The sequence below is a fragment of the Amphibalanus amphitrite genome, unplaced genomic scaffold, assembly GCF_019059575.1.
Source record: "Amphibalanus amphitrite isolate SeventyFive unplaced genomic scaffold, NRLGWU_Aamphi_draft 000261F_arrow, whole genome shotgun sequence".
In the NCBI taxonomy this organism is placed as follows: Eukaryota; Metazoa; Arthropoda; class Thecostraca; order Balanomorpha; family Balanidae; genus Amphibalanus; species Amphibalanus amphitrite.
In genome coordinates, this window is record NW_024881756.1 from 668,009 (window position 1) to 680,518 (window position 12,510).

The 12,510-nt window shown below is 50.6% G+C and overlaps 1 protein-coding gene across 9 annotated transcripts in view; it reads right to left on the reverse strand.

Annotated features, from left to right (window-relative positions):
* The window catches only part of LOC122386730 (prestin-like), a 67,082-nt gene that overhangs the window by 21,326 nt on the left and 33,246 nt on the right, over window positions 1–12,510 (reverse strand). For 6 of the 9 annotated variants that reach the window (XM_043376233.1, XM_043376230.1, XM_043376234.1 and 3 more), the window contains exon 2: window positions 1,917–2,079. In XM_043376233.1, coding sequence (XP_043232168.1) covers window positions 1,917–2,079 — 163 coding nt within the window. Of the gene's footprint in view, window positions 1–1,916; window positions 2,080–2,527; window positions 2,585–5,377; window positions 5,695–12,510 lie in introns of those variants that run through there. The other 3 variants (XM_043376232.1, XM_043376229.1, XM_043376235.1) reach the window with 3 other exon arrangements.

Here is a 12,510-nt window from a genome sequence, read left to right on the forward strand (position 1 = left end):
CATGGGCCCGCTGCTGTGCCGAAACGCCGAGCTAAATCGCCCTCTGCGGCTCGGACCTCGCGGCCGGCGCAACTGATTGGGTGGCTGTGTAACTAGCAATCACATCGGCTACATACTAATCAGGGAAATTTCGTCATATGCCGCGACTGTCATCAGCTAACGGCCTCCACTTTTGAACCCGGGAGCAGTTTCAGTCTTTGCCGGCACAATGTTGGCGCAGAACAATCATCATATATTTGCACGGTCCAAGCAGACGGCGTCAAAGGGTGGTGTGACCGAACCATGAGCCAGCGCCAGTGATTTCGTAGAAGTTCAATAGAGCTCACACATGTTGCAGCCACTGTGCGCGCTGACATTGACATTTGTGGCGCGACGGCGGCGGGCGTGGGCGGAACCGAGTCGGGTCGGACGGCATTGATCGCGCCGGGCCGGGGCCGGGGCCGGGGTCGGGTGCGGGCCGAGACAGGTGGGATGAGGACAGAGGACGGGCTGAGTAGGTGGGGACAGCACCTGTAACCACAGTGGTGCGGCGGCTGCTCCTGTCGCCGCCGTAAATGCCTCAGGTGCGCCAGGGTTGGAGCAACAGCTGCTGCTGGCCAGATGTTTACGCCGAAAATGGAATCGGTCGGAGAGAAGACAAGTAACCTCTATAAAGCCTAAAAGTATTTGGCTCTTCCTTTTCACGGCATGGAAAACCAGACGGTTGTGGCAGTATAGTGCTCGATTGCTCATCGAAAAGAAAGTTTTCGTGGGATTTGTGGACACAAAAACATGTCTGCGTACAAAAGCATGCCCTGCGTATCAGGCATCAACAATAATTCGAAATGAGAATGGGCATGGAAAATAAAATTAACCCGCGCACCGACGGGGGTCTGCGCCAACTTTGTTCCGACGGGGGGGGGGGCGGATAACCGCCCCCCCCTGAGATCTCGAGAACGAAGCAAGATAGCGACAAGCGGTAAACGGCATCGGATACGCACGGTCAAGATCTACAATTTTTACTAAGGTCATTTTCAGGTCAGGTCAAAGATGACGTCACAGGGGTCGAAAAATGCAAAATGGCGGCGCTAGATATGGAGAGAGTTTTTCTCGAATAACTTTCGAATTAGTCAAGATAGGAGCAAACTAAGGGCATCATCGTGATCCTCTCGTCAATCCGCATCGAATGATATATATGTTGACCTCGAAAGGTCAAGGTCAAAGGTTGACCTCAGGTCACGTGACCTCGAGGTCATCATGTATATCATTCGATGCGTCTTGACGAGCTGAACACAATGAGACCATCCACGCGGCTGTATCTTGTTCCTGTACGGAGTTATTGGCCAAAAACCTTTGGTGACCTTTGATGACGTCACATGACCTCACAGCTGCTCAACAGCAAAACAGACCTCAAGGTAGTGAAGGTTGATCGTATATGAAGTCATGTATGGTATATGGGGCCATTCCGACCCGTTTTAGTGGTAAAAATAGGGAGTTGATTTTTCCCCCATTGACTTATAATGGGGAGGTCGCGAAATTGACCTGACCTTAGGTCACCGATATCAAAATTCCGAGATATACAAATTGTAGTTACTAATGACCTTATAACATCCTGCGACTTTCAAAGGCCTCCGACATCTACTGTAGCTCTGGCACGGTGACAAAGTTGCAAAAAAGTGACTTGAGGTTGGGTCATTCAAAGTGACCTGGTGACCTGACCTTAAAAGGTAGGAGGTTCAAACTTGCACACCATGTGTAAAATTGATGAGGGAATAGTCATACCAAATTTCGCGGCGCTACGCGCCGCGGTTTTCCCGCTATCCGCGAAAAACCTCAGGGGGGGCGGATATCCGCCCCCCCCGTCGGTGCGCGGGTTAAGCTTCACAAAAGGGACCCAACCACCACCGGATTCCCCCCCAGTCCCCTCTCGGACTTACTTTTGGGCTTGGGCTCGGTGTAGTCGAACTGTTTCTGGAACTGCTGCTGGGTGAAGGCGGGCCGCGCCACCACCACGCGCACCTGCTGGTCGACGGGCGGGCAGCTGGCGGCGGCCTCTGCCATCTTCTGCTTCCTGCGCAGCGCGGCTGGGTTGGCAGCCATCTGGGGAGTGGACGGGTCGCGTCACCGACTGCACACGGCCGTCAGCAAATGTCAGCGACGACTGACACACCGCGCGCCGCCGCCGTCACGGCCCCCACGGACGGCCTCGGGCTCGGCGGCTCCCCGGCCGGCCGGCAGGCAGCGCCCGAGTTACCCCGCTCTCCCCGAGATAGAGAGACCGCACGCGAGCGGCTGTGACGTCAGCGCTCAAAGGTGCACGCGCATACGTCACCGGTCCGCGAATCCGTCTCCGGCTGGAAAATTGTCCCAGATGCAGGTACTCGTGTAACCAGAACCAAGCCAATAGGCTGTCCGGAAAGCACGTGTGCACACGAGTCTCAGAAATCCCTCCAGTATCAGGTTTCCTATTAACGTGCACCTCGGGCTAGCATTGATGAACTGATGGACATTGAGCACTTTTTTGGCTCCTGCGAGCATTGACATTTACCCTGAATGCCTGGCGTCATGACATTTGCCCGTCCGCGCGGCGGACCGTGGCGTACAGACGGCTCCGGTCCCCGCGCTAGGAGCTCGCCGGCACCGTGCATGGCGGGCTAGTCTACCTACTCAGGTGCTCTCGCCGTATTCCGAGCTCCGGCCGAGCCGCGAAAAGACGCCAGAATCGATCGCAATTCCGCATGACATCGATGATCCTCTAAGTAAAAAGGCGGGAAATAAGTGTATTGCTCGTCGGTGAACATTGCGACGACATGAATGAGATATTTTATTTAAATAAAACTTGCTTTAAAGTCGTACGTAAAACAATAAGATATAAATCAATACATAGAACTGAGCGAGAGAAATAATTGTCAATTTCTTGGCGAGGCTGCACTGCTTTGAGAGTACATTTTCCTTTTTGAACTTAAAATGACCCAGCCTTTTCAGACAAGCCACCAATACATAGAATCTTTTTAAATGGGGAACACTGCAGTCATGCCGGTCACGGCCACGGCCGCTGGTCGCTGGGAGGTTCCGACTAAATTGCTAATGCTGGCTGCTCTATCGAGACGAATGGTCCGTTTTACAGACGGATATTGGGGGAGCTTCAGACGGATTCCGTTGTAAGGAAACATATAATAGTTTTGAGGCTCTGGACGCCGGGCCAGTATGAGCAAATATCTATGCCATCATTCGTTCGGAAGAAATCGCTATAGCATTTTTCTGGTCAATGAGTTTCGTACATGATTTAAACGGCACGCTGCATCTGACGTCGGTGATCAAATGCATATCTCTCAATGGGAGCAGGTGTCTTCAGGTGTGATTATGCTGATCTTATGCGTACTTCAGAGTATCAGCGGCATACATTATTCAGCTAGGTCCTAGGGCAACGAGTCTCAGATTAACCCTCAGCTACATCTCTGTTCACGCACAAGCAGAGCGCCTCCTTGAAATATAGCGGCGCATGTTCACCCCGATCGAACACACCGCTCCGCCACCTGTTGTTACGCACGGCGTGTTCGCTCCGTCATCTCAACCTGTCTGTCACGGCCGTAGCCACGTCACACACTGCCGTCACGTTACGTCACACAGCCGTCACGTGACGTCACGTCACGTGCCCGGGGGCCTGGCGCGGTGGCCATTGCACCGGGTGTTTATCCGGGGTCGCGCGCCGGCCGCGTCTCTGGGTTGCTCCAGTAGGGTGCTCACTTTGTGCCAGGGTCACGGGCAGAAGCCGCTGAGCGCCGTATGCGCCGCTGCTGTATAAACAATCACTCACAGCGGCGGGGTCGGAACAAACGGCCGGCCTCGCAGCCGCGGACCGCCAGATATTACAGCCACGCGACGGCGGGAATGGTTCGCTCGTCTCAAATAACGAAGGCTATCTGGATATGGGTATCGATTGCAGTGTCTGAACGGAGCTGTGATTGTTGTACATATATACATTTGCTATATGTGCCTGTGTTTATGAGACTCCCAGTGCATTTTCCATGCAAGTAATCCCGTTAAAACTTCAGTATTTCATCATTATAAGTCTCCTTTTGCATCTTTAATCTCTTGCTCTTGCATTCCCCTTATTCATCGTAACGAGCTTTCCAAAAAAGATCTCGTAATTGTCATAATTCACTGAGAACATAAATTATCATTTATGATGCATAACGACAACAACAGTATTTCAATAATATAACTTATCAAGTCATTGCACGTCAAAACTGACTGCTAATACGAGATGTGACATAGTTGACACTGGTCGGCTTTGAAACGTGATATTCGTGTCACGTTTTAGCTCGAGCACGGACAAAGTGGGCAATATACGCGAGCTTAACTCTAACCAGCGCGAGCATAACTGAGGCTTCCTGCCATGAGGTCTGACATGCTATCATTTATCTGGTTGTGGGCGTCGCTAGTGCTGAATAGCCCCATTTCTTATGCGCAAAGTTTCGGCAAGTTAAGCGAACATATACAGTTAAATGTTGAATTGTACGCTGTCGAACATCGTCATCCGATATTACTTTGAACGATTTTCATATGTGCATGTCCGTCTACCAGTGAAGCTGGTAGACGATATGCATGACGCCGTTTATTGAAGAGACATTCTCAGTTACTTAGACGAACTTGCTAGCCAAATTTGGGCCGTCAACATTATATCTGCGAGCGCGCAGATAGTTCGGTAATTAAGTTGTACTATCCAGGTAATTCTGTGGGTACCTGGATAATTAATTCATCTTGCCAATTAATGGAAACAAGCTTAAGTTTCATCACGGATATTCGAACCACACCTTATATTCATATCGAGATGGAATTAAGATGGTTTTCAAAATAACGTCAACTTCCATCGTCAGTTATAACAGCGAACAGTGTATGTCGTATGAAATATAACATTCTGTAACGCAATATGATGGAGCGACAACGATATTTCAGATACAATTTGGTCATTGAAGCCATTAAATGAGACAAAGTCAAATAATATGTGGTGAATTAGAGCTACCAATCGTTAATTATAGCTACGGTAAATTTGAGAAATTGACCTCCAATTATAAAAAATTATCTGGACATTATGAAAAATATTCCATCAGTCTTTTGCTGATAACTACCTGAAGATGCAAGCAAAGGTCGAACTGTTACGCAAATTTTATGCATAACGCTTAAGCTCCGAAGCTAAGAAAGATGAGGACAATGGATATATCAACCACAAAGTGAAGTCTCACCAAATAACTCAGCCTAGTTCAAAAACCGGTTCAGTGAACATCACATAAAGAAGGCTTGCCGTATTGCAATTACCATAAATCAACATTAACTACACCCACTCGTACGGTAACTGTTTCTCCACCAGTGGACGGCCTTCAGCGGCTCGGCTCACCTTGTCTGCCGCTGAGACGCCTCCGCTAGAGCAACTGCAACTGGCGGCGATCTCTCGGGCGCTCGGTATCGACACGAGGGCTCTCGGCGCCGGCTCTGCTCCCGTTGTCGTGTGCGGGCTCGGGCGAGGACGCGTGTCCTCCTCCTGCCTGCCGACGTCGCGCGCGACTGACTGCGACTCAGGCCAGCTGAGGGCGGCGAGCGAGCGAGCGAGCGAGCGGGCGCTCCGGCGCGGCCGATGCGCGTCGTGTCCAGTACCGGTCTGACGCGCCGGCGACGGCGCGCGGCTCTAAAGCCGGCGCCGGCTAGCCCCGCGGCCACAGACCGCCACCGACCCGGCGCCGGTCCGACCCGGGCCGCCGCGGCCGCCGCGCGATCGGCAGACCCGCCGCGGTCCGATGGTCGGACCGGACCACGGCGGAACCAACGTCACCGAATAGCGTAATGTCCGGACCAAACTGTGTGATGTTAGGTCCTAAGTTTTACCAGACCGTTTTACGGTCGAACCAGACTGCTTGTGACCAGAACAGATCATACTCTGGCCGGACTGAACCCGGGGCTGACGGAACTTGACCATATGATGGTCGAACTATATAAACTGTATGTTGACCGCACTGGACCATAGGTAACCGAACTGCACCTATGATGACCAGCCGTTAGCCGTATCGTAGGATTGTCATACTGGACGGTGGACGGTCCAACAGTTGGCTGATACCATGTTGCCTGGCCGAGGCATCGATGCGGAAGAAGCTTGACGCTGCCTTTGTGCGTATGTTTGGGCCCTTATGATAGATAACTTGGCCTACGCAGCCGTTTGTGTTTTCCAAGAAGAGAACAGCTAAAAAATATATGGAAAATTTGCTGTTATTGCCAACATTGCTAACGGGCATATAACGGGTGGTTGTCGTACACTTACCCATGATGCATTTGCAAAACAATAGGGGAGAGTGGGGTAAGATGCCCAGGGTGGGAAAGACGCCCCACCCCCTCTAGCGGCGAAACAAAGAATCGGACCTGGAAATTAATGTTCTTAGCGTAAAGCGGAAGCCTGCCTTGTTAACTGCACAAAAATTTGCGAAGCTCAGTTGGGCAACGACTGGCTGATGATTGCATGTTTTTTATTTGCTGCTTTCAAAAAATATTTTGTTGTCAAAACATTGTAAATATCAAAGAAGGTAAATAATTTTTGCGTCCCTTGCTATAGTCGTGATACATTAGCATGCGTGTACTGTGTCCCAAACAGTTTGTTTCAGGGTGTAGTTTTATGGCTAACATATTGTACTGATTTAATGTTAATTCGGTACCTTGGGGTAAGATGCCCCCTGTCCTGATGGGGAAAGACGCCCCCCCCCTAAATCCGTAGGCTGTCCTTCAAACAGCCCGTCAAATCATTTATTACATACTTGTGATGCAGACAAAAGCCGATCTGGGACTATTGAGAGTCCAGTACGATCGGGTGCTCCCCATGCCAGTCTCTCGGCCCACATAGCGACTTTTTGGGCGGCATCTGACTCTGAGAGCCCTTACGACGGCCTCTGTGGTCCCCATTATTGGCTCCAGGGCCCCTCACGACATCCTTTGAAGGCTCCCACGTTGGCCCCACGGGCCGCGCTGGCATCGGAGGTCCCCACGATGGGCTCGAGGGCCCTCAAGCATCATGAAGACCTATAAGAGCCCCACAGTGGTCTCCGAACGCCACCACGGAGGCTTGTTTGGCCGCGCTGGACTATGATGGCCCTAACGGTGACCTCTGAAACCCCTTACGACTACTTTTGAGGGCCCTTATGATGACGTTTGGTGTCTACTGCAGGCTCGAAGGGACTACTGATTCGTTCAGGCGATTCACGTGCCCATTTATGTCACCTATAGTGCAGGGGGCATCTTTCCCAACGTCAGGGGGCGTCTTTCCCACCCTGTGGGGTAAGATGCCCCCTTTCACTTCTTCAGGAAAATGCTTAATAGCAAAAAAAGTTATAATATTTCAGGCACGAAAGTGTGATATTTTTGGAGAAAAATGATGTCGGTTTCCGTTGAAACTCCAATTTTTTGCTTTCCCATCGTCATTTTCGAATAATATATGACATAGCAAAACCCTGGGCATCTTTCCCCACTCTCCCCTATATCGCAAACCATGGCGTGCCAAGTGGTAAATTTAGTGTTAGGCTACCTCATATCTATATATAGTAGGCCTTTGCTTACGTTTTTCAACCAAAGTGATAATGGCAGTGATGTCAGCAGCTCGATGTCTCAAAGAATAATAGTGAGGAAAGCCTTAGCTCCATTTATATGTAGATGTGTAAAACCGGAAAAACTCATGTTCATGAGTATGACTCACAAAATCATGTCACAAGCGATCGACAAAAACAAATGCAACCGTTTCTAATGCATATGTATATTGAGGATGTCAATTTCCACACAACTCGCCCTTCCTGAATCATTACCAAGGACGAAATGAATATATAACGTAAGGAAAATTAAAACGTTTCGCCTTATCAATAAACGGATACTCGGTAGCTAAGTAGACAGGATCTCCAAAGCAGTTTTATATCAAGTCCTAGAGTCTGGCAAACCTGAGAAAGAACGGATTCAAAGCGCAACCACCATTGATGCACGTCCATCCACTGTCCAACACGACTTTTGTGTCGCTTCAAAGGGCAGAATACCTTCGTAGGACCACAAAGTGTGCTTCCATTCACTTTTTTTTTTGTTGCATATGTTATGATCTATGGCTGCTTTGTAGCGATTTGCGCTGTCTTTCCGTTAGTTTTGGCATATTTTTCAGATGAGGGGCCCCAAATTCCAAAATTTTGTCGAAGATAGTGGTCAAAAGTAGACTGATGTTTCGTAGCTAACCCTGATCTGTCGTTTAACTTGTTTTTGGGTAGATGGGTGACGTTTGTTGTCCATGACATGGCAACCAGCCGCTTGACGACTGGTGCATGCTCCTTTTTGGTCGCTCCCAGGCTTGTCGATCAGGTTATCTCTTGCTCTCTCTGGCTTCGCTCGCTGATATAACTGCGGTTTGCTCACCCCTGCCTGCATGCAAATGAGCTACTGAAGCTCTCCAGCAAGAACCATGCCGAAAGTCCGTTTACAAACTTCAGAATTGCACTCTATTCACCATGGCTACGAACCTTTTGGTTGCTGAGGCTGAAAAGGAAAAGGGACTACTCTTTGCTGACTCTGGATAATAACTGACTCGAGTCGTGACCGGTCACCAAAAACACACAGTCTCCAAGCTCGATAGGTTATATGGCCTTGGCTCGATAGCTAAGGTATGTCTTATAAAAGTATAATGCTCGTATCTAATTAGAATCGAGCGCAATCGTACTTTTAGCCAGGAAATAAATGTTCGGTCAATTCTGGGACAGCCTGAATGTCCTAGACCAGTGTAAATTTTTGTTCAGTACTGTTTGTGTCAGACTGTTTAGTGTTAATACAGTATGTGGATTTATTACTGAGCTCTAACATTGCAGTCTGCAACCAGAGTCCAGTGTGAGCACAATGGGCTGGTATAAAACATACGTTGCTGTATGTTTGCCTGCATGTGCCACTACATGTACGACGTAATTCTGAACCTGTCAGTAGGTAAACATCACGAACCATCGGCCGTCACTTCAAAAGTTCAATGTAATTCCCGACTACAGCTAAAGAATGGCCACTACTCACAACCATTTTACGGCCTTGTATTGTGTTCGGCCCATGACGTGGACCATATAAGGAAGGGCGGCCGATGGTCCTGCTCTCGTTCCTGGTACACGGTCGCTCCGTCCTTGGCACCGACGTCACCGTCCGACGGCACGTCACGAAAGGACCAGTCCAGGTGTACCCGCGTCCGACCGAGCGACGGAGCGGGGAGTCCGACCACCGCCGGACATCCGGGAATCGAGACCGATGGCAGGGTCTACAGTCCAGCCGCCGTCCAGCCATCGTCCAACCACAGTCCAGCCACCGTCCAACCACCGTGTCCAACCACCGTCCAACCATCGACCGACGGAGCGGGGAGTCCGACCACCACCGGACATCCGGGAACCGAGACCGACGGTAAGGGTCCAACTACAGTTCAACCACAGTCCAGCCACCACCCAGCCACCGTCCAGCTGCATCGTGCAGCCGCGTCCAGCCACTGCACCGTCCAGCCACCGTCCAACCATCGACCGACGGAGCGGGGAGTCCGACCACCGCCGGACATCCGGGAGCCGAGACCGACGGCAGGGTCTACAGCCCAGCCGCCGTCCAGCCATCGTCCAACCACAGTCGGAAGTCCAGTCAACGTCCAACCACCGCGTCAAACCACCGTTCAACCATCGACCGACGGAGCGGGGAGTCCGACCACCACCGGACATCCGGGAGCCGAGACCGACGTGAGGATCCAACTACAGTTCAACCACAGTCCAGCCACCGTCCAACCATCGACCGACGGAGCGGGGAGTCCGACCACCACCGGACATCCGGGAGCCGAGACCGACGTGACTGTCCGACCACCGCCGTCCAGCCACCGTTCAGGCATCATCTGGCCACCGCCCGACCATTGACCGACGGCAGCGTTCAGCCGCGGACCGTCCAACCATCGACCGACGGCAAGGTCCAACCACCGTCCACCCACTGCAGTTCAACCACCGTCCAACCATCGACCGACGGAGCGGGGAGTCCGACCACCACCGGACATCCGGGAGCCGAGACCGACGTGGCCGTCCGACCATCGCCGTCCAGCCACCGTTCAGGCATCATCTGGCCACCGCCCAACCATCGACCGACGGTAGCGTCCAGCCACCACCGGACGTCAGCGAACTGAGGCCGACGGCGGGGTCCAACTACAGTTCAACCGCCGTCCAGTCACCGTCCAACCACTGTCCCCTAACCGACGGCAGCGTCCAGCCACCGACCGACCAACCATCGACCGACGGCGTGGAGCCTGGCCACCGCGGGACATCCAGAAACCCCAACCGACGGCAGGGTCCAATCACCGTCCAACCTCCGTACAACCTCCATACAAATATCGTCCAACAGCCGTCCAACCACCGTCCAGCTGCATCGTTCAGCTACGTCCAGCCATCGCCGGACATCCGGAAACTCAGCAGACGGGTACATCGCCGATCATAGAGCGCCGTGCTCGAGGAGTGACGGACCATCCCTTACGATCTTCATATATATGTTACAGGCAATGTGTGGAATCAGGCATTCTATAGAATGCCTAGGCATTCTATAGAATACCTGACAGACCAGGCATTCTATAGAATCCCTAGGCATTCTATAGAATCCCTGACTGCTTAGGCATTCTATAGAATGCCTGGCTTAAGCTCCCAGGCATTCTATAGAATGCCCAAGTATTCTGATTGTCCCAAACAGCACTCCAAAATTCATTGTTGAATTAGGCCGGTCGTCACTTGAAACCATTTCAGGGCAATAAGATATGAGAGGAAGCGAGGGAGAAATTGGGCTATGCCAGCCACCAAATGGTGCGCCGCAAGCAGCAACTGATCCAATCCCATTGGCACGGGAGAGCCACGGCGCAAGGGACAGGCCAACCAGTCGCTCAAACGGTTACCCTCGGAGGATTATGCTGCTAAGGATACTAAGCTGCACTAGTGGAGTGCTGGCTGGGTGGGTGAACCGTAAGCTAGAATCGAAAGCGCTTACAAATTACGATGGGTTTGTTCTGATGCTAGAAATGACGGTGAGGAATATAACAAAAAAGCACCATCTTACATCGACATAAGCACTTCGTGTAACTACTCTCAATATACATGGGCAGCTTAACCTACACTGCAATGTCAGGGAATAAACTGAAAAAATGGTTCATTGTTCGACGCCCGGGCGGTGGCCCGGCCGTAACAAGAGCCGGATTAGGTGCTGTTCGATCTCCCCTTCCAACAATTGACTTCTGAGCCTTGCGGTGTTCGAACGGTCGTCAAAATAATGAAATTGGACTCCAGCAATGCTTTGGCAATGTTCCTAAGGATGCCAAATCTAAAACAACTATGTAGTTAAGCCATTTTTAGGCCAGGCCAATTTTTGGCCATTTTTGACTCGAAGCTGCATTTTCTCCAGTTTGACCGTAAATCAATGCTATGTCTTCCAGAGGGCAAATCCTCCAAAAATGGACCCTTTTGCAAACTTTTTTCTTCGCGAATTTTCGACCAAATGCGTTTTCGATAATGACATTAACACCATCGTCTTTCTAGCGTCGAGACGAATACTCTGCACTCTCCGAATGAAAGCCTAAAAGATGATCTACAGCTTGACCTAATAAGGTTAGATTGAATACCTGACATGAAAAATTGACTGAATGAACATTTAACATAGCTGACCGCAAGGTAGCCTGACAGAAATAATAACGTTGCATATCGGTTCGCACTCATAGTCTTATACAGCCTTCACTTATTTGTTGGTAAGATACGTGTATTTCCCAGGCATTCTATAGAATGCCTGAAAATCAGGCATTCTATAGAATGCCTAGGGATTCTATAGAATCCCTGGTGGGTCAGGCATTCTATAGAATACCTAGGGATTCTATAGAATGCCTGGTCGGTCAGGCATTCTATAGAATGCCTAGGCATTCTATAGAATGCCTGATTCCACACATTGCCTGTAACATATATACGTATGCTGTCTATTTTCATAAGTTCAATGTTCTTCGTAGCACCGTCGTCCGTCATAGTCTTCATTCTTCGTTCATGACGTCCAGATATAGGCAGCAGAACAGCAAGACGACATGAATACTGAACAACAAGCAGTTCTCTTCCTGCGCAGTCGTGAGGATTTTCCATGGGCGGTGCTGTGCTACCAGGAGATGACCGGTCCTCGATGACTAAAGATGAGCGGACGAGAGTGCAAACAGTAAACAGCGGAGGTATGAGCATTGTCTACTGCGCAGTGCTCCGGGCGGTGGAGAGGCTGGATATGGTGCGATTTAGTTTGCCCTTGAACTCGGGTGCAATTACAGTCCATGGCCATTGTCTTCGTCAGGAATTAGGCACCTGACATATGATGTTTTTAATAGAACCCTGACAAAAGCTATTGAGGTAACGACACGACAGGTAGGTTGAGGTGAATCTTTCGATTCCAAAAATGGTGTTAGCCTGGTCCTGGACATGACACACGCGTCGTGGTATGACGCATCGCTTAACATAT